The sequence below is a fragment of the Spermophilus citellus genome (assembly GCF_964194105.1).
Source record: "Spermophilus citellus genome assembly, chromosome: 3".
NCBI lineage: Eukaryota > Metazoa > Chordata > Mammalia > Rodentia > Sciuridae > Spermophilus > Spermophilus citellus.
The window spans coordinates 20180617-20202785 of record NC_138184.1 but is presented as its reverse complement, the minus strand read 5'-3'; the positions used below and the strand labels follow the sequence as shown (position 1 = coordinate 20202785).

General features: G+C 50.1%; 1 protein-coding gene and 1 long non-coding RNA gene across 2 annotated transcripts in view; one reads left to right on the top strand and one right to left on the bottom strand.

The window, feature by feature from the left end:
* Positions 1–22169, bottom strand: part of LOC308643113 — a 622623-nt gene that overhangs the window by 223139 nt on the left and 377315 nt on the right. The gene's annotated exons all lie outside the window — the stretch shown is intronic.
* On the top strand, positions 11245–20210 carry CLEC3B (C-type lectin domain family 3 member B). Its single transcript, XM_081283765.1, has 3 exons — positions 11245–11453; positions 15891–15989; positions 19629–20210. The coding sequence occupies exons 1-3, from the start codon at positions 11345–11347 to the stop codon at positions 20027–20029; spliced, it is 609 nt and encodes a 202-aa protein (XP_081139891.1). The 5' UTR covers positions 11245–11344; the 3' UTR covers positions 20030–20210.

The following is a 22169-nucleotide window of genomic DNA, read 5'->3' as shown; positions in this document are numbered from 1 at the left end:
TAGACAAATGGGGTAAGGTGTTAGGAATTTATCACCAATGGAAAGAACACAGCATGAGCTGAAGCCTTTGAGGTCTGCTTCCAGAGCTCCTGGCACGAGCACCTCCTCTCAACCAGCAAGGTCAACCCAGTGGACAGAAGCAGCTGGATTTGGGTTTCATGAGGAAACTGCTGCCCTGTTGAGAACACAGCTGAGTTTTCATGTTTTGTTTTTCCAGTGAATATCTCTGTAGGTACCAAGACACTCTGCTCCCAAAAGGGCAGAAATCAGCCTCCTCTCTCCTCCCTGCCCCAAGGAAACTTGGGCACTGGTGGTCCATAGTTGAAGCTCAAATTTGAATGAAGTTCAGAGGCCTTGGTTTTGAGGGTTGATACCAATGGGTCATTTTGAGGTGCAGAAATGAGAATGAGTACTTGTTATTGTGAAACTCTGCTCAGCTGCATTTTCCTTCAGACAGAAGAGGCTTTGCCAGGCCAGGGGAATGACCAGCAGCTCTCAGCTTCCCTGCAGGTTGGCCCCCAGCAGTCACAGTGTGGACAAAGGAGAGGAGCAGATGGTAGCATCCTCGATAACCATCCTGTGCCTTTTCTCAAAGCCACCCTGCAGATAGGACGAGTGCATCTCGAATGAAATGTCAGAGGAGAAGGTATCTCTAGGAGAAGCATTTGCTGGAAAGGTTTGTTTATTGTAGCTGTTAGAGAATAAGAGATGAGAAAACTGAAGGCAGAGACTGTCAGAGACTTAGAAAAGTACCATCCTGGAGAGGCACAGCCATAGCTGTCTCTGATGGCCTTTACTAACCTTTCAGGGAGAAGGCCACTGAAGTCAGCCCAAGTCAGGTGGGCACAGGGAATGCAGTCTTGTGCAATACTCAGGTAGGTTTTATTGTTCCTGTGATTCCTGGGACTCCCACATCATAGCAACTCAAGACTGCAAATCACATGGATTTATACTATTAATGGTAATTTGCATCAGTAAAGGCCATGGTCTCACATACAGACTACCAGTAGAGCATAAATTATGCTATACCAGATGTTTTAGAAACAAGCTGCAGTGTGAATAAGACTTAAAAATGCCCATGCCCTTTGACCTAGTCATTCCACTTCTGAGAAGTAACCAAAGTAAATAACTGAGTACACAAGGGGAACAAAAACATTACATTTAGAGGAATTCATTCCAATATTATTTATATCCTCAAATAGTGACCATAGAGTAAATGGCTGTTGAGGAAGTGTCTGGTTGTTAAGTGATCTCAGTGTTCCCCATACACCTTTTACTTCCTATTCAGCTTCTGATGTCACTGGCAGGAGTCTACTCAGCATCTTAGAATCCAAACTTGGGGACTCTGCCTCCCAAGGCCATTCACAAGTAGTGGGAGAGGAAGTGATGGAGGGATATTTGGTCATGGGGGAGCCATTCTGGAAGATTCTCTTCAAACTGTGCTGGTGTGATCATGCCTCAGGTGCTCATGATCTTGGGATCAACTCTTGTCCTTCCCCTGTCACTTCCCCACCGTACTCCATGGAGCCACCTCCCAATAACCACAGAGCGTTAAGTCCTTGTCCTAGGTTTTGGTTGTCCTAGGCCAAGCAGTTGCACTAGCAGTGCTCCTGGAAAGCAAATCCTCCAAGTGGAACTTAGCATATGGCAGCAAAGGTCTATGGGTAGTAGTAATTGGGAGGTGATAACCCAGGGCCTTCCCATAACGTCATCATCAGGACTCACCTGTGCTGAGTTAAGATGTACAGGGGGAGATGGGGTTATGTGAAAGCTCCACAACAGGGTAGTATGGAATCATGGCAGTGGTAATTGCTGACTAAGGTGGCTGACTTCTATTATCTGCCATGGAAAGCCTTTTAAAACTGGCAGGCCCATCACCCAGCTGTCAGCTTATGGCACGCTATAAAAACCAGAAGGCCTTGTGGCACAATGTAGGGACTGATCTGCAGCTGCAAGGTAGAGTGCCCTGAAGTTCAGTTCCAAGATTTGCTCTTGACTGCATAGGAGACTGCAGGTATATCCTTGGCAAGTTTCCTTTGCCAAAATCAAGGGCTTGAAATATATCAAGAAAATTGAGGTGGGAGGGGATCTTGAGAGTATTGGACCAAGGCTGTGACTGGAAGTGGGATTTAATATCCTGGCAAGGATGTCAAAGTTTCTCCCTGGAAGTGTGGATCTGGTGATCTCCAGAGAAAATGAGGAGTAGACACCAGCACTTGGGAGAGGTCCTGCATCTTTGAAAAGGTCAATAGTATCCATCATCTGTAAGGTGACAGCAGGAAATGTTACCATGGACCCTTATTACTGGGTTAATAGGATTTGAGAAGAGCAGGGAAAAGGTGGCAGCTCTCAGCCATCAGAAGTGAACTGAATATTAATTTCTGAGCCGTGACAGCAAGGCCAGAGTGGTGGTAAGGATGCCACTGCAGGGATTTGTGACAATGGCTAATAGATCATGTGTTCCCAGGAGTAAGACAGCCAATCAGGATCTTACTCTGTGGGGAGAGAAAGGTTGAAGCATAAAAGTCTAGGTCAGCTACCAGGATGGGAAATTCCATTCCTTCAGCAGTTTCCACATCTGCCAGTTTGCAGACCAAAGTCCATTGAAGAGAAGTTGGTCCCTTTAAGCAAGAATCCTGTGATGCCACCATATGTTCCCACAATAGGTAATTGCTGATTTGGAATCACTGAGCATGAGCATTGGAGAGAGGTGCTTTAAAGACTTTTGGATGTGGGTTCTGACTTGATGCCCATGTTAGGGAACCTGAAATGCTACAAAGTTCCTCTAGTTAAAAGGGATGAGGAATGGGGACTAGGAAATGATTGGAGATCTGGCACAGGTCTGGCCCACTATGGGTTCAGTGGTTTTGGGGATTATTTCTCTGTCCCCAGATGTATACATGGAATAGATGAGGTAATTGGGATATAATAAGAATCACAGTGGTAAGAAGGGTCAAAGATTGGAAACTGCTTCCCTTTCACACTTGAGGAAGTAAATCAGAAACCATACTGGCTCTTGGGAGGAATTGCAGATTAGCTCCAATATCAGAGACTTAAAGGATGCAATGGTATTTGTCCCTAACTCATCACCGTTGAACATACCTCAGAACTCTGTAAAAACCCAGATGGATTGTGGTGGGTGACGGAGGGCCACTATAAACATACAAAGTAGCCCCAGTTTCAGCTCCTGTGCCAGATGAAATATTTTGAGACAAATCAACACCGCCTCTGGCACTTCATATGTGGCTGTAGATTAGGCAAATACTGAATTCCTATCAACAAGGATCAAAAGCAGATCTCTTAAATGGAAGGACAGCAAAATGTGTTTGTAGCTTTGTCTTTGGTGTGTGTAAATCACCAGTTTTATGCCTCAGTGTATTCTGCAAGGCCATCTTGCTGATCTCTTTTTTTTTATTTTTTTTTTTATTTTTTTTTTACTTCTCGGCGGACACAACATCTTTGTTGGTATGTGGTGCTGAGGATCGAACCCAGGCCGCACGCATGCCAGGCGAGCGCGCTACCGCTTGAGCCACATCCCCAGCCCCTTGCTGATCTCTTTATATTGATGGAATGCTTATTGGATCTGGTGCCTAGGAAGTCCTAGTAAATTACATTGTACAGTAATATTTTTAGAATCCAATGGTGTAGGGTATTCTGAAACATCCCTGTAAATTAGAAAGCATTTTGAACCTCACACCCGCTCCCGTCTTTACCCCCTCTACTATGAAAGAAGTACAGCATTTATTGGGCTTTGGAATTTGGGGGGCAAAAATTCTACACTTGAGAGCATTGTTTCAACCCACTTGTCAAGTAACTCACAAAGCTACCATTTGTAAATGGGAGCCCAAAACAAGATGGGGCTCTGAGGCCCAAACAGTTTACAATACAGGATTCCTCTTGTTCCATATGATGGAAATTCCCTGGAGCTAGGGAATTTGAGGTGGATAGGGGAGCTGTGTAGTTTCTGGCAAGCTCAAGAGGAAAGGCACAACACAGCCCCTAGGATTCCAGAGCAAGGCCAAGAACTGTCTGAAGATGGGATTTTTGGAACTATTCACCTCCAGGTGAGTTTGAAAAGCAGATCCTGGCTTGCCACTGTGCCCAATGAGAGTAGTTTCTGACCCTGGGTCCGCAAGTGATGGATGAGCTGCCCATCGTAAGTTGGTTATGGTCAGACCCACCAGATCATAAGATTGAGGGTTCAGCAACAGTCCATGCAAGATGGAAGTGCTTATCCAGGATTAGGCCTGAGCAGTTTAGGTATAAGCAAGGACAAAAATAGGTAAACCAGTTTCCTCTGTCACCTACCTCTGTTCATAATGCCTCTCATCCACGTCTATCACATCTGTGGCCCCATGGGGAAGAGTTGCTGCAACCAGTTGCCGGGAGAAGAAAACACTCCAGTCAGGTTTGTAGGTGAGTTGGTTCTGTATATTGACGCAAGCCACACAGGGGCCGCTGTTGCAATACAGAGCCACCCAGAGGTGGACCCCCAGGACAGCAGTGGAGGAGCTGGGCATTAGGACACTCACTCGAGGGTTCGGTTCACATGAAAGGATGAACTGCATATGGATTCCTGGATGGGAGGGATTTGCTTGTCTAGTTGAACAAAGATCCAAAAGGAGCAGGATGGGATCTGAGATTTGTGCATGGGCTGGGGAATCGGCCAAAGAGTGTAGAGCTGTGGGGCCCATGTTACTGCTGCTCTTCCACAAGCTGGTGACTTCTGGTTCTGAGTAGGACTTATATGTCCTGGCACACCACCAGCCATGCTGCCACAACTCTAATGGCTAAACACAGTTCAAAAATCCCATCTTCAGGCTGGGGTTGTAACTCAGTGATAGAGCACTTGCCTAGCATGTGTGAAGCCCTGGGTCCAATGATCCTCAGTACCACATACAAATAAATAAATAGAAGAGAATAAAGATCCATTGACGACAACAATAAAAAAATATTTTTTAAAAAAAATCCCACTTTCAGACACCTAGAGATCTTGAATCAAAAAGGGTGGCATGGCCTAAATTTCCAGAGGAGGGACTTTCTGAAGTGAGCAGTCTGTAACTTGCCATCTTCCCTGCGGGTATTTGCAGATTCTGGTTGTGGGTTAAGGATTAGGCTTGGTACATACAGGGGGACTCTTTAGGGGAAAAGAGAAATGAGCAAAACTTATGTTAAGGCCATGCAGAGGTAGTGTGATCATTTAGAAACTTCAGGATCTGTAAACACAAAGCTGAACTTACTTTTCCTGAAACTGAAGGCTAGCAGGGAGGCCAGGGGATGTCAAGGTTGGTAGAAATCCCCAGTAGCATCCTCTAGGGCTGATCAGGTTTGGTTTCTTGGGTGAGTTATTATTGCCATGGCATCAATAAATACAAAACTGGGCTGATCATGCCCCTTATTTTTCTGGAAGTCATAACTCAGGTGATCTCCTCTTTTTCCCCTGGAAAGAGGCCATCTTGCGCCCTGACACACTGGGGTAGTGTGGCGGCCCAGACTTGTCCTCCTCCCCACGATTTTACAGGTTGCCTAACTGTCTCCACATGTGACTTCACTGTGCACCTTAAAAGGACCCCGAAGGTAATAGGGAAGAGATTATCACCCTATTTTTTAGAAGAGGAGTTGGGTCTCGAATAACATGCCCAAAGGACACAAGTGCCTGGTGTCTTGCCGGATTTGGAACTCAAGACCCCCAGCTCTGTTTCCACAGCCATACCGCTGACCTTTAGGGGTAAAACAAGGAGTATGAATGAACCCCATGAGAGCCAAGACCTGCTGGGTGGTGTATTGCTGTCCCTAAGCCTTGCCTAACGTGGGGCCTGGCATGCAGGGCCAGAGCCGCTGTCACAAAAAACCAGGCCAACAACATTTGAACAGATAGATGACTTTCCTGATGAAGGTCATCAAGGCCAAGGTTACAGCCATTTTAAGTGCTGAGACCGTCCTTTGCAATATTCTTGGAGATCTACACCCTGGATGCTGTGGCCTTTGAAGAGGGCGTGGAAAGCCCTCTGCCTCTGTGAGCTGGACCTCTAGTTTCTGTTGACCCAGGGCCAGTGGAGCTGAAAGGAAACATCTGTGCAGAGAGAGGGTCTGGCGTGGGGACCGGCTCCATGCTGGGCCAGTGTTCGTGTTGTTTGGGCTAATGTGGGTGGAGCGCCCGGAGCTTGTTTTATGTAACTCAGACCTCCAACAGCTCTTTGAAAGGGGCAGAAAAGGAAGGGAGAAGAAAACACTTGGAAACTAAAATGTACCTTTAGAGCCCTCTTCCTCTGATTTTTCGAGTGCCTCTGGCTTTGTTATCAGAATTTTTCTTTGTGCAGGGAAATTGGTATGAAGAGTCTGAGCCAAAGGGTGACCGGATAATTCTTTGAGGGCGGGTCGCTCAGGAGCTAATGCACTCATTCTCCTGGCTGAAACCCCACCCACTTGCTGCACCACCACCAGTGGAAGTCTCCTGGACTGTGCCAGCGGGAGGTCATTGGTGCAAGGAGGATGAGGTCCACAGGACTCATCCAGCATTCTCAGGGGGATCCGTTGCAGTTGTCTGAAATGGTGGTCCACAGCCGGGCAAGGAGAGTTGGGGGCAGACGAGAGGGCCTGGAGAGTAACAGCACAAACTCAATGTTGGCCACAAATGAGGTGCGGTGGCTGCAAAGAGCCCATGCACTGTGTGCTTTCTGGATAGAGGGTCCAGTCTTCCCCCAGGAGGCACAGACCAGCCCCCAAGAACATGTTTTGTTCTGAGATCCATCCCACAGTGAGGATGGTAACAAGTGGAAATTTATCTAAAGATGACTTTCAGGGCTGGGGCTGGGGCTCAGTGGTAATGCACTTGCCTTGCATGTGTGAGGCACTGGGTTCAATTCTCAGCACCACGTGTAAATAAAGATCTATCAACAGCTAAGGGAAAATTATTAAAAAAATAAATAAAGATGACTTTCAAGAAGGTTAAAGGAGTCCAGGGACCATGTCATGGAGGAACAGTTGGGAAGAAAGGGAGAAGGAACCTGAAGAAGGGACAGAGAAGGACATAAGAGGCCAGTGGCTGGCCTCTCCCATGATTGCTCCAGTGTTGTTTGGGCTGACGTGGGTGGAGCGTGCCAGGGACTGCTGGGTGATGTTTTGGAGGCTGACCCTAAGCCAACATGGGGATGTCTGGCAGGGTCAGTGGAAAGGGGCCGTCCCATATCAAGGGTATAGTTTTAACACACAAATATAACACCAGGCGACGTACTATTCACCAGACAGATGTTATTTCTGAAACATCGTCCTGAGTGTACTATAGTTGGCTGTTGTCGATGCTGGTTTAAAGTCAGGCGACACTTCTCTTCCCTTAAAACTCTTGGTGTACCTTTGGGCTGTGCAGACCCTTCTTGGGAGACAAGCCAATCCTAAATCTGAGGAGGCTCTGAGACAAGACACTTCTCCCTGCCCTGATAAGTCTTATTTTTTTCCAGTACTAAGGAGCTAACCCAGCCCCCACCCCCACGATAGGCAAGCGCTCTATCACTGAGCTACACCTCCAGCTCTTGTTATTTTTGAGACAAGGCCTTGCTAAGTTGCCCAGGCTGGCCTTGAAATCAAGATCCTCCTGCCTCAGCCTCCTGAGTAGCAGGGATTACAGGCATGGGCCACCATGCCTGGTTTTACATAAGTCATTGTAACAGCACACAGTGGAGCCCCAGGTGCTCGTAGAGGAGCTCTGTGTGGCATGCCCGGGCACACACAAGCCCTGCAAAAATCTGCTGCTGAGACCAAAGACATTGCCCTTTGCTTCATGTAAACCCCAAATCCAACCTCCTTCCTGAAGATGAAAAGTTCCCTTACTGGAGCAATTAGGGAAGAGTCACATTCCCCCATGAATGTGTGACCCCATGTGCTTAGGGGTTCAATGTGGGACAGAGGGGACCCCTCAATGCAGAGTGTGTTCTGATCACAGCCTCCCAGCTTGGTTCTCCAGTGGCCTCCCATTTCCTCCAGGTTCATGTCCAAAGTCTTTAATGTGATTTCACATGTCCACTTAATCTCCTGCCTTCTGTCTTCCCATTGCCATTCACTCTGGGGCTCAGGATCTAGGGTATGTCACACTTTCGCGTGGGCTGCGAGCCTTTGCTCCTGCATTCTCAGCCTGGAGCACTGTCCACTTCCTCCCTTCCTCCTCTCACCTGGCCCAGCCGCACACAGGTGCCCTGCCAGACCCCACAGCAGACCTGCAGTGCAGTGTGGAGCCCTTGCTCACATTCCTAGGACCTAATGCAAGCCGGGTACATTGTTAAATGCACGAGGAACCCAGTGCTTCGGCAGTTCCAGGTGTGTCCTGAACCAGCAAAACTCTCTTGTCCCCATGTGATGGAACACAGCAACCCTGCAGGGAGTCCAGTTTTCTGAGTCACCACAACAGCTTTCCTGGGACCTCTTCCCCAACATATCTAGGGCAGGGCCTCCATCATTGGCACCTCCTTGTAAATTTGGACCTCGGGCTGCCTCATGCTTGAATGGCACACTCCTTCCATTTCTTCTATGGACTCTAACAGCTGGGCCAAGATGAGAAAGCTGGGACAGCAAAGGAGTTACTTTAAAGAGAGAACATGAACTTCCCCTTGTCATCTGCTACCCACCCAGAGTTCCTGGAAGAAGGCTCTTTGCTAGGTTATGTAATTGTCAGGCCTCAGACTGAGGGCCCAGCTGCAAACACAAAACCCTCTCCTACTCCCAAGTAGTGGGAGGTGGTGCCTGGGTTCTTAAAGGGCCAAGAGAGTGCTGTGCTCTCTACTTCTATCCTGGACACCTCCACAGTGTAAGAAATCACACCAGGTTCCTTCTCTGGAGCCTGCAGAACAGACCCTCCTGATGGATAGGGTGGGCCTGGGAAGTCAGAGAATGGCTGAATTGTATTCTTTTCTCTTTGAACAATCTCAAACAGAAAATTTGCAATTACACGACAAAGAACATTTTCCCCCTAAACCATTCACCTGTAAACTGTTGACCTGGTTGATCAAAACCCGGATGATAACAGGCCCCATCACTTGTCCTGATTGTGTATGTCCTTGAGAGCGGAAGGGTCCAGTTCAGAATCAGACATTGCATTTAGTTCTGTGCCTTCTCCTCTCCAATATACACTGGTCCTGAGCTGTTCTGAAAGTTACTAGCAGGCATTGAGTAGAATGCCCCTCAATTTGGACCTGTCTCTGCCTGGCAGGGTGTGATTCTGTGCGCTCCCAGCACACTACCCCTGTGTGCTGCCCCGTGTTCCATTGCTGTAGACATTTACTTTGGTCCCTTGATTGGGGTGATGTCTGCCACACTTCTCCATTGAGAAATTGCCCTCTTTCTCTTTGTAAAGGAAAAATATTTTCAAATACATCACAATGAATCCCACCATTTTGTATACTTAGAATGCACCAGTAAAAAAAAAATTTAAGAATAATATTTTGTGTGTAGTTACTTTGAGATCAAGTCACCATCCCATTGAGGAATTCTCCTGTTTATTTATATTAGTGTGTGCTTTGAGTTTCCTATTTTAGTCTGTTACTATCACTATCTTGGTGTTCAAAATGTCTCTGGTTTTGGCTACTGGAAGCTCCTGGCTCTGTGCTCCACTGACGTGTCCCCATCAGTGTTTAAACACTCCCTTGCTTTCTGGCAAAACAACATGTTCTGGGTTCCTTTTCTGCTTCCCCTGTCCTGTCCTGGAATCAGCCATTTCTCCAAGATGCTCTGATTCCTTGAGTGGAAAGTGTGTTTGGGAGCCAGTTCTTGAGATGCACGAAGAAGGCTCCAGGCTTTGGAGAACTTATTGCTTTAAGGCCCTCTCAGTGACAGCTGGGGAGCAGACGCATATACACGTTGACATCTGGATTCAGGGGTTTATCTTTATATGTTCAAGTCCATAAAGGCTCGCCATCACTCTGATTTTAATCCTTTTGTGTTAGCTTTTTGATGCTGTGACAAAATACATGAGAAGAACAACTTAAAAGAGGCAAGATTTATTTGGCTCACAGTTTCAGAGGTTTCAGTCCAAGGTCAACTGGCTCCATTACTTTGGGCTTGAGGTGAAGCAGAACATCATGGTGGGGAGGGTGTGGTGGAGGACAGCTGCTCAGCTTGGCAGCTGGAAAGCAGAGACAGGGAGGGAGCGAGGTGGAGAGGAAGAAAAGGGCAGAAAACAAAATATGTTCTCCAAGAGCACACTCCCAGAGACCTGCTCCCTTCAATTAGTCACCCCCTCCTACAGTTTCCACCACCTCCCAATAATGCTGACAGTTATGAATCCAAGAGTGGATTAATCCATTTATGAGACCAGAGCCTCCATATCCAATCACTTCCAAAGCCCCACCTCTGAATACTGCTGCATTGAGGAACAAGCCTTTAGCACGTAAGCCTTTGGGGGGGACATTCCAGATGGAAATCATAACACCCACTCCATAGGATTCATTCTAGTTTTTTCTTTCTCCATATGCATAAATCCTCTCTTTGGCAAGGAGAAACCTGGCTCCCCTTCTCTTTAGTAGACTCACTTATCAATCAGTGCTCAACAACCTCCCATCTCGGCCACCATCCTCTCCCCAACCAGACCCTGCCCCTTCACTTGGACCCAGTGCTCCACACAGGGCCTTTGCTTTCCCTGGGGAAGCCTCCCTTCACCCTGCTGGGCTCTGACACCCCGCACCAGGTGTTGAGAGGACATTCCTCCTGCTTCCTGACACCTGCCCTGGGACACTATGATCCTCCCACCATGATTCTTCCTTCTCCCCTCTCTCATGGCTCCTGGACAGGATTGTTGAGGAAGGACATATGTCTTTGAAGAAGACTTCTCTTGTGTTTTTTAACCCAAAGAGACAAAATAAGCCTAACAAACATTCTAAACCAACCAGTGAGCCCCAGACTACCCTGTCCCTTCACGGCTGGGTAGCTTTGGCAAATCTCTTCACCTCACTGAGGCTCAGTTTCCTCAACGGTAGAAACGACATGGTGCTGGTGTGAGGTTTCCGTGAGCTCACACCAGCGGACAGTGTGGCCTGCTCTGGCCCCAGGAGACTGCTCAGCAGATGTGAGCTGTGAGGTTGATAGTGCATTTCTCAGAATCCTTAAAAAATGATGTCTCTTTTTTGGAAGGCAGGGCCAGGCTGTGGAGTGGGTGTTCCTCAGGCAGCACAGCTCTGCGGCTCCCAGGCCGTCCTCCTTTTGCAGGATTTTTTTTTTTTTTTTTGGCATGCTTGCAGCCAAGTCTTGGGAGGGTTTCCTGGACAGAGGTCCTTGTGGCCGCTGCCTTAAGACTTGCGGCCGAGGCTGCCACTGCTTTCTGACCCAGGCCACTGCAGGCAGCAGTCCCCACACACACAGCATGGAGCTCTGGGGAGCCTACTTACTCCTCTGTCTCTTTACTCTCCTGACCCCCATCACTGCTGAGTCGCCAACCCCCAAGGTCAAGAAGGCTGCAAATGCCAAGAAAGGTAAGCTGGGGATCACGGCCCCTCCCCATCTTCCAGGAAGCAGGTCACCCCTCCTTTGTGTGACCTCATGCTCCTTCTTTTCATTTCCTCCCTGATGGGTCATCCTGAGAACTTTGGTGAAGTGCCCTTTGGGGGCTAAAGGAGTTCTCTCTCTCTCTCTCTTTTTTTTTTTTTTTTGGTGCTAAGAATTGAACCCAGGGCTTTGTGCATGTGAGGCAAGCACTCTACCAACTGAGCTGTATCCCCAGCTCTGCAGAGTTCTTTCAAGGGGGGGGGGATTGCCAGAACCATAAGGGCTCCAGACTCTTAAAATTGGAAAGAACCTTCCAGATCGTCTGAACTGACATCTGCTCCCCAACTCTTCAGCCTTTTAAAGAAACCAAACCTTTGGTTTGGGAGTGTGGAGATGCTCAACTCCCACGAGGGGGTGCTGTGAGTTTGTGCTTTGTAATCTCAGGACCTTGCTTTTCTCAACTGTAAAATGGGGAGAGTGGTAGTTGTTCAAAGGTTTGTTGTGAAGATTTGATGATGCTAATTAGGTAAAGACACCTAGCCCAGGGTCTGGCACATCTTCCAGGCAGCAGGGCACAGGGCGTGCTTTATGCACAGGGGAAAAGAGGGGACAAGGAAATCTCAATTCCGTTGGGTGTCACAGCCTGTCTCTGCTGCCTCTGGGGTGTGGAGTGCTCTTAGATTGCCTTGGTTCGAGTGGGACCTGCCCTGCGGCCTCTCCAGCAGTGAGGTCACCCTGGGCTGCTTGGAGACACCAGCTGAATGCGATGGTAATAGATGGAGCTGTTGTCCCACAGGCTCAGAGGCCAGCAGAGAGAGTCCAGGGAGGAGAGGGTGGGGATTTAGGCAGAGAAACAGGCTGCCAGAGCCAAGACCCAGCAAAGGCAGGAAAGAGGGTGGGGTGTCCTCTGCCCTTCTCAGGCTCCTCTGTAAATGGGACAGTGAGCAAATAAAGGTCCATGGGGACCATGGAGCCTGCAAGGCTACAACAAAGAATAGGGCAGATCTGGGAACTGCTAGGGAAAAGATTCAGGGGCTTGGGGTGTTATGTGTGAGGCCCTGAGTTCCATCCCCAGAACTGCAAAAAAAAAAAATTTTTTTTAAATGAATCTCCAAGACTGAGCCTACAAAGTGAACAAAACAGGATGGATACTGTGCTAACATTTATTTTGGAGAAGGGATTTGTGTAAGAGTACACATTAATTGTATATGCATAGAATTTTTCTGGAGGGATCCACAAGAGCAAATAACAGTGGCTACCTCTGGGAAGGCAAACAGGTTGTGAGGGAGACTATAACTTTTTGAATGGTTTGAATTTTTAAATTATATGCATACATAACCTTTCACGAAATATCCATTTAAAAGAGATGGTTAATATCCATGAGCATTAGTCAGTGGTCACCAGGGGAGATTCTTTGTGAAGGAGGCAGCTCAGAGCAAATAAGAGAATTTCCTTTCTTTTTTTAATTTTTTTTTTAGTTGTAGATGAACACAATACCTTATTTTACTTATTTATTTTTATGTAGTGTGGGGGATTGAACCCGGTGCCTCACATATTCTAGACAAGCGTTCTACCACTGAGCTACAACCCCAGCCCCAGGACAACCTTCTTTCTTTTTTATTTTTTTTTATTTTTTGCACCAGGGATGAAATCAGGGGCACTTGACCACTGAGCCACGTCCTCAGCCCTATTTTGTATTTTTATTTAGAGACAGGGTCTCACTGAGTTGCTTAGCGCCTTCCTTTTGCTGAGGCTGGCTTTGAACTGGTGATCCTCCTGCCTCAGCCTCCCAAGCCCCTGGGATTACAGGTGTGGTTCACTGTGCCTGGCCCCAGAAGAACTTTCTAGTATAGAAAATAGTTGCTAATTCCTCAAGTTTACTGAAGATTTGGTATGTGTTTATTTAATTTGTAATTTATGTCTTCAGTGGTGTAAAAGGAGAGGGTGAGAGAAGGCAAGGCCTTGATCCTTCCCTGCTGACACCCGGGCCTCTGCCCCAGCGGTTTCCATGCCTTGGAGGCCCAGGCCTCGGGAGCCCTCACAATAGCACGAGAGCCCACCTCAGCGTTTTGACTCTGGTTGGATTTTCTTCCTTCCAGTCACCTACACAGCGAAGCTATGGAGCAGTCCCTCTGTGCTAGACTGATACACACAGGAGCCTGGAAGCGTGGTCCCTGCTCTTAGGATGGGAACTGGGGTGGTTTTCACTCAAGCAGCAGCAGCCTGAAGTGGGGGGTCATGTTATAATCCAGGTGCTGGGCCGCCCCCGACAGAGATTCCCGCTCAGGGTTTCAGTGGCCCCGCCATCTGCCTTTCCCAAAGGTCTGCAGTGATTCCCAGGACTGAGTCCTAGCAGCCACCTTGTGATGGGGCTGCACACAGATGTGGGGGACGGTCAGGCCCCAGAAGAGCACTTGGTGCCCAGGCCTCGAGGTAGAGAACACGATGGCAGGGCTGGCGAGAGGAGGGAAGGACAGTGTGGGTTAAGGCCCTGCCCTGGCCCCAGGGTGGGCAAGAAGGGGGGCCCCCGGGTGTTTCTGGGAGCTCACCTGCTCCTCCTGTGGCCTATGACCTGGCTGCTGATGGATGTCAGCCTGAGCTGGGGCATGCAGGGAGGGCTCAGGGCTGGAGCTCTAGGGGCCATGTGGCCACAGCTGGCCCAGGAGTTTGGGAGGGCAGAATGTCCTCATAAGGGTCACAGCCCTTAGAACAGGGACCCGGGAGAACCTGGAGGGCATTCACTCCAACAGCGCCCATCAGAAACCCAAGCCCTGAAGGCAGAGGGGCAGCACCGGGCCCCCTGACTCCTTGCCCAGACTGTAGGGACACCCCTAACTCCCACACCTTCCTCAGTTAGCTCCTTGCTCCATGGTCAGTCCCTGGAGGATCTGACACATCCAGGCATGTTTACACAAAGTATGAAAGGTACCCCCTTTGAACTGACAAATTATTAAATCATTATTAATTAAAGGCACCTCTTTTTCTGGTCTGACCCAGCCTAGCCAGGACAAGGCTTAGGACCTGCACATGGACCTCAGCTGAAACCCTTGTGCAGTATCCAACTTGCACAACCTCACATGGTGCCCTGTGCTGGTGCATTAGATGAGTGGGTCCAGAGCTGCTGTGAACTCAAAGGCTGAGTCAGAGGCTGGGGGTGAGGTACATGTCACACCATTGCTAGTTTGCCAGCCCCCCAGTCCTCTCTTTTTGCCTTGCTCATCTGGGTGTTTCTTTCCTCATGTTTGACAAGCTACATCACTAATCTCTGTATATAATAAGTCAGGGTGTTGCGTGCAATTTCCCTGCAAAGGCTCAGATGGGTGGACAAAGGCTCTGACCTCAGCCCTCATGAATGTGGACCGTAAACTGACACAGCCAAAGCCTTTCCCCACCCTCTACCCAGAGCTCAGTGTAGCCCTTACAGAAGCCCCTGGAGTTTCAGAAAGACTGGGGTCCACCCAGAGATCTCTGAACTCACACACATGAACAGATCTGTGTTCCCGCCTGCCCCTGCCCACGCACCACACACATAACCAGCTCCCAACAGGCTGGCTCCCAGTTATAGAAGGCTGGCCTCAGTTTCCCAATTTGTGAAATACTGGTGTTATAGAACGACACATTTCCCAAGGCATGAGGTTGATAGCACCACACAATGGCACATGGGAAGGTCGAGCCTAAACCTGGCCTGCAGCGGTCACTAGCGCACCGGCGGCTAAACATGAAAACCTGGTTGCTTCCACTTGTGCACATGTAACTGGATGGGCGTACCTCCGTGCTAAGTGGGAGCTAGGTGGTTCCAGGCTTACAGAGTCCTCTGAGCTGGATTGTTATCCTCCCATTTTTAGATGAGGAAACAATCCAAAGAGGCTGAGCAATTTGTCCCAGGTCACCCATGTCTGCCACCTGCCAGCCCCTGCAAATGGTGGCATTCTGTTCCTTTGTCTCTGGGCTGAAGAGCCTGTCCTGCTGTTCTGTGCTCCTTCTTCCAGCTTAGGGAAGTGGTCTTTAGGCTCTCAAGGGCCCTTGTCCCTGCTCCCTATGCTCTCCACTCTTCTGGAGCTGACATGGTGGCTGCTCCCTGGCCCCTGCCAATCCCAGCCTCATCCAATCCCCAGGACAAATGGGGACATGGTGCACTGAAGCAGGAGCAAGTGAGGGATGGGTCTCACTTGGATCCTTTCTGCATTCACACTGGCCATCCTGTCCTTTGAAAGTGCCCTCCTCTGTCCCTCCTAGTAGGTCGTTGGAGGACCACTACCAGGGACAGAGAAAGAGAGAACTCACCCAGAGAGCAAGGCTGAGGGGAGTCCTTTCCCTTCTCCATCTGAAGCTGGTCCTCTCTGCCTGTCCCTTCCCTGTCCTGGTCTCTACTTCCTTCCTCACGTGTTTGTGACTGTCCCCATTTTCTCCTGACTTCATCCTAGATGTCGTGAGCCCAAAGATGCTTGAGGAGTTTAAGAACCGGCTGGACAGCCTGGCCCAGGAGGTGGCCCTGCTAAAGGAACAGCAGGCCCTGCAGACGGGTGAGTGGGGCCCTCTCTGAGCAGGAGCACAGCTGAGAGCCCAGGCTGGTGGCTGTGGCAAGGAAGGTGTCTCTGACTGCCAGCCAGCATCAGGGCCCTGGCTGCATTAGGCCAGGCCTGCAGGCCAGGGCAGCAGGCTCAGGGAGCCCTGTCCCCAGCCCGCTTCCTCTGGAGAGATCCCTGACCAGATCCAACCAGGCATGCACAGCTGTCTCCGCCCACAGCGGGGAGGTGGGGCAGTTGAACTGCCCCAGGAGGGCAGGAGGCTCCCCAACAGGAATCATTACTGCCCAGGAGAAGTAGGACCCCCAGGCCACTCCAGGGACAGAGGTGGTGGCCCAACCTGACATAGCTCCCAGGAGACGCTCCACTGAGCAGCTTCCGCAGCCCTGGGGCCATGCTAGACTCAAAGTCATGTCAGCAGTGTGACTGGTGCTGTCCCTTTGAGTCATCTGAGGCAGGACTAATCACCCCCAGCTGAGCCCAGTGAGGCAGGGAGAGATCTGCACCCAGTCCCACAGAGCAGGAAGCTCCCTGGTCTGTGCCACACTGGGGGTCAGGCTTCAGCCCTCCTGGCTCTGCACTCACCTGCCCAGCAAAGATGTGTGACATCGCACAGCTTGGGAGTAAGGTCACAGCCACCTGCCCAGCAGCCTGAGGGCTCCATTCTCCATACTCCGAAGTCTCACCCACTCCTCTATGACCTTGGCCTCCAGTCCAGGGAGCAGGGAGACGCAGCGTTCTCACGGGTGGACATCTACAGTGCCTGGCGCTGTTCCAAGTGTTTAATGCACATTAACTCACTGGCTGCAAACCCACACAGTGGGCCTGCCACACTGTCACTATGTTCACACCCTTGCTTCCCACCAGGAAGCTGATGATCTTGTCAACAGCAGAGAGGAGCAAAGCCTCCCTTGGCTGTACTCTGCAGCCTCAGGTTCCCAGCCTGGGGTCACCCTGACTCCTCCTTAGCAAATCTACAAACCTCCCTGTGTCCATAGCTGACCTCTCACCAGCAGCTTATATGACACAGCCCACCCACTTCCTGGGTTCTGGGCCCTTCCCTGCTTTGCCTCCTCAGAAGCCTCCAGGATACTTCTCACGAGGCAGTCTCCCACTCAGATCCTTTCTGCATTCACACTGGCCATCCTGTCCTTTGAAAGTGCCACCCTCTGTCCCTCCTAGTACAGGGTCTTTGCATATGCTGTACAGGCAGCCTGGGTCGCTCAACAGTCACTTCATACAAGCCTGCAGAGTACCTTCTCAGGAGTCTCTAAGCCCTCATCAAGCAGGCTCCTCAGCTACAGCAACTCTCAGAGAACAATGTCCTTTCCTTTGTCACATTGATTGCAACTGTAACATGCACTTGTTTCTTGATTTATGTCTGCCCCCTCCATTAGACTCTATGCCCCAAGGACACATGCCTCTTTTAGATTGTCTCATCTCCCTCCCGTCCCTGTCCAGCATAGTGTCTGCCACAGATCAACACTCAGTAAATCTTCCTTCAAGGAAAGACAAACACACAACCTTGGATACTTTGCCTAACATGGCAGGTGGGAGAGAGAGAGGATTCTAGAATAAAAAAGCATCTCCAGAGACATCTTTTATTTTAAATAATAGAAACCAGTGACTTCAACAAAAAGTGAGTCTGGAAGTAGTCTGTTACGTTTTTGTTCAGAAACTTCACCTTATGGTCCCTACACAGTTGCTGCAAATCCAAGCATCAGGAGGGCATTTGAGGCAAAAAGGAGGAATGGTGGCCCAGCACATCTGTCCCATTTGTCAGGAGAGTATCACTCCTCCACTTCCACCCCACCAACCAGAACCCTACACATCTGTAGCTTTAAGAGCACTGGAGAACACAAAAAGAGAGCTTTTTTGGCCTCTGTGTTAGAAGGCAGAAGGGAGAAGACAGTTGGGAGGTGGAGTGTCCACTACAGAGGGGGCATTTTGAATGAGCACAGGGCCACTCTGGGCATCAGTTTCCTTATCTACAGAGCAGAGGTTCTAGGGGTAAACTTGAGCATAAACTCTGAGGTTTCTCGCATGTCTGAACTATGTACTGGTGAAGTCAATGTAAGTGAGGGTGAGGACCTCCTGGTGCCAAAGTCCATGACATATAGAGGTCCAAGATACTCTCTTCCACGTCTGCTGATTCCTAGGAAGTCCCTGGCTTCCTGAGGGATCTCCTTCTCTTTCCACATCCCACAAATCACCTTGATAGTGAACCCATCCACTGCAAACAAAACCAATCAAACCAAAGTGTATAAATCAGGGCTTGTGGAGGTGGGGCTTCTCTCCTGTCCTCTGCCCCTTTTTTCCCTTCCTCCGTCAGCAATGCATGTGAAGGACCCACCCAGTATGGCAGAGCCAGGCACAAGGAGACAGCTGCTTTGGGAAAGGGGTGTGGCCTTGGGCCAGGTGGCTGTCTCCTACAGAGGCAATCCCCCCAAAGGGCTGAGGGCAGAGGGCTGTCTTCCTGCACACTTCCAGAAGCAAGTCCTTCATCCCTAGGGGGCCCTAGGCAGAGTGCCAGTGTCCCCAGCAGGAAGAAAGCCTGGTTTGGCTAAGCTGCAGGTCAGCACGAGGCAGAGTGGCTGAGTTGGGACAGAGTGTGTGACTAGACACCTCTGTGAGGCCTCAGGTCCCTGTTGAGGGTTGTCAGATGCCCACGGGGGCATACATGGAGATGTTGCTCTGTTGACATTTGCTGCATGGAGTGGAAGTAACTAGGTGAGCAGGTGAGTGAGTTGTAGGGGTAAAATGGGGGAGGTGGAATGCTGTGCCTGACATTTGTAGGGCAGCAGCATAAGGCATACACCCCATCTGCCTAAATATTTAACTTATAAGTTAAGCGATAAAACAAACTGCTCAACAAAAACACCTCTGTCCTCCTAACTTGACCAAATAGTATTTCCTACAAACTTTGAGGCCAGATTCAATTTGAGAATTCTTAAGACTCTTGAGTTCCACGCCCCCCCAAAAAAAGCCAGTGCCCACCTCTTCTGTTTTGTCTTCTGAGGGTCTTGCAACCTCAGCCTGCAGTACTCAGTCCCTGGGAGATCTTACCTGGGAAGAGGGCCATTGCAGGCCAGGGATCGCAGGTCCCAGGTACTGGGGTGTGGTCCAGCTCAATGTGGGCATGCACCCTGGCCATGCAAGCCCTGGGATATTAGAGGGGTGAGGCAAAAAGACCATAGCTGGGTTCCCTGGGAAGCTGGCTCTGAGATGGAGTGAATCCATTAGAAGAGGTCTCCTATACACACTTCTGGGGGTGCAGGAAGGGAGTGCAATGTAATGGGGTAGGGGAGGGTTGAGGTTAGCCTCCGTGTGTGACTCCACAAGAGCCAGAAAGTGAAAAGAGCCCTTGAGAATCATCCTGCTTTGAATGGAGGTTAGACTCCCACAGCCCTCAGGTGGCTCTCTGCAGCAGAGAAAGGGATCCCAGTGGCAGGGTTTCAAGAACAAGGATCTGGGCGCTGTGACTCAGTGTCCCCCACAGCAGGGTCTTTTTGCCGGAGTCTAGGGGCTGTAAAGGTCGTAGAAGATGCGATGAAGGATGGTGGGCCTTCCTGGGACTGGAGCGGGTGTTTGACTTGGAACCGGGGACCCTCAGTGACAACCATCTCTCCCCCTCAGTGTGCCTTAAGGGCACCAAGGTGCACATGAAGTGCTTCCTGGCCTTCCCCCAGCCGAAGACCTTCCATGAGGCGAGCGAGGACTGCATCTCCCGCGGGGGCACGCTGGGCACGCCGCAGACAGGCTCGGAGAACGACGCCCTGTACGAGTACGCGCGCCAGAGCGTGGGCAGCGAGGCCGAGGTGTGGCTGGGCCTCAACGACATGGCAGCCGAGGGCTCCTGGGTGGACATGACCGGCGGCCGCGTGGCCTACAAGAACTGGGAGACCGAGATCACTGCGCAGCCAGACGGCGGCAAAACCGAGAACTGCGCCGCCCTGGCCGGCGCGGCCAACGGCAAGTGGTTCGACAAGCGCTGCCGCGACGCGCTGCCCTACATCTGCCAGTTCGCCATCGTGTAGCCGCTGGCGGTGCGGCCGAGGAGGGAGACCCGGGGCGGGAGGGGTAGGGGTGGCGGGGTCCCGGGGAGGGGCGGGGATCGCGGGGCCCGGGGATCTTAGGGCGCCCGGGGAGTGCCAGGAAAGACCTTGCTGCTCCCGCCCTGGTGCCTCCTCTTGCAATAAAGTCGGTGCAACTTCTGGAGTCCCTGGGGTCTGTGCTGGGTGCGCCGGGCGGGGCGGGGCCGAGCGGCGGGGCGGGACTCCGGGAGGCGGGGCCAGAAGGCTGGAGCTGCGTATGCAAGAAGCCAGCTGAGCACAAGGGTTCCCACCACCCAGGGATACACGATGGGAAGACCGGACAGAGGACCGGGTCGGGGAAAGGGAGTGAGAGAGAGTGGCTCTTTTTCTTTTTATAACTTTGTGTACCTAATCTCAGACTTCCAGAAAAGTTCCCCAGATGTTATCATTTCCTTATATTTGTCTAAGCCTTTTATTAGTTTTTGACAGTAAATGCATTTGATTCCCCTTTATCCCCAAATACTTCAGTGTGTGTTTCCTGAAAGCAAGGATATGGTCTTCCACAAGCAACAACACGTTTATCAAAATCAGGAAATAAACTGATCTGGTATTGTTATCTAAGTTACAGTTGTTATTCAAATTTTCAGGTTTCTTTTTGTAGACCCTCTTCCATCTGTTGGAATCCTGCACACCCACCACCCCCTCCATTTCTCCTCTTCCTGGGGATCTGGGATGCACTGAAATACTGGGACCTGCTGTGGGGTAGGGGAGGAGTGGGGAACATCCATCTACCTTCTACCTCAACACACCCTGGGGCTGGGGGGGGTGGTCCAGGAGCCAAATGTGGCAGTCACCAACACTTCCCCACCAATGACCAAAGTGTCCCCTTCCTTCATACTCACAGAAGGCTAGTCAGGGGGTCCAAGTGTTGCTCCATGTTATCATGGAACAGTTTTGAGCCCACCATATTGGAGGAACTTTTACTATTATTATTAGTAGAAGTAGTACCACCAGAGGTGCTTAACCACTGAGCCACATCCTCAGACCCTTTTAGTTTTTATTTAGACAGGGTCTCACTAAGTTGCTTAGGGCCTTGATAAGTTGCTGAGGCTGGCTTTGAACTTGCAATCCTCCTGCCTCAGAGTCTTGAGCTGCTGGGATTACAGACGTGCATCACCATGTCGGGTATGGAACTTCAAACATGTCATCTGGTTTAGTTTTATCCACCCAGGATGAGAGGTGTCATGACCATCATTTTACAGGAAAGGAAATCAAAGCTCAGGGAAGTTCAGTGGCTTCTGTTGGTCACAAAACTAGTAAGTAGTAGCTGAGGCAGGATTTAACCTAGGGTTCATTCCAAAGCCATTGGCCTTTGTACCACCACTGCATGTTTGCTTCCTGTGACTGAAACTTGCCTGAAATAAAATTAAGAGGTGGTCTAATGTTCCCCAGAGGGTATTGGCCAGCTCCTGGCAAGACCTGGCCCCGTCAATCACCATAAGCTTGGCTCTAGTGACACCTTCCGGGTGACGTTTTCTGCACCCCTCAGTGGTGGCCATTGCTCTACTGTCTGGATTTCCATATCACCTTTTGCTCCCTATCTTCTATTGTGTCTTGCCTTCAGTGATAAATGGATGATAGTTGATATGCTGATGTGGTGGGTTGGGGAGGCAGCTTACAGTGAATGTTGTACCTACTCTGTGCCAGGAAGTCTGTTTGTCATTATCACAGAAAGCATCTCACAAAACTTAACATATGGGAGGAGGTGATGAGATCCGTTGCTGGAAGTACAGAAACAGACTCAGAAGGACGATGCCATATGTTCAAGATGGTCCAGCAAGTGAAGGACAAAGCTGAGGCTCAAATCTGTCTTGTAACTCAGTTCTGGACTCTTTGACCCCCGCTCCCTGGGGCTGAGAGTGGCCAGGGTTTTTTCAGACTTCCTAAAATGAGTGGCTGCCCTCAAGAGCACAGCCTCTGTGAGAGTAGGATCTGGTGGGAAGGTAGTCACTAGGCCACCATCTGGGCAGGCAGCAAGCATTACCTAGCTCCAGCAGCAGGTGGCAGTATGGGCAAGAGAATCACATCTTTTACCTACCTCTAATGCTCTTGCGTGTGGGACACCAGTTCTCTGATTTTGTCT

Excerpts from the sequence above, each read along its gene's own strand:
- CLEC3B (XM_081283765.1), top strand. The coding sequence starts at position 11,345 with ATGGAGCTCTGGGGAGCCTACTTACTCCTCTGTCTCTTTACTCTCCTG. Across the intron at positions 11,454-15,890 it reads GGCTGCAAATGCCAAGAAAG|ATGTCGTGAGCCCAAAGATG; the intron begins GTAAGCTGGGGA and ends ACTTCATCCTAG. Across the intron at positions 15,990-19,628 it reads ACAGCAGGCCCTGCAGACGG|TGTGCCTTAAGGGCACCAAG; the intron begins GTGAGTGGGGCC and ends TCTCCCCCTCAG.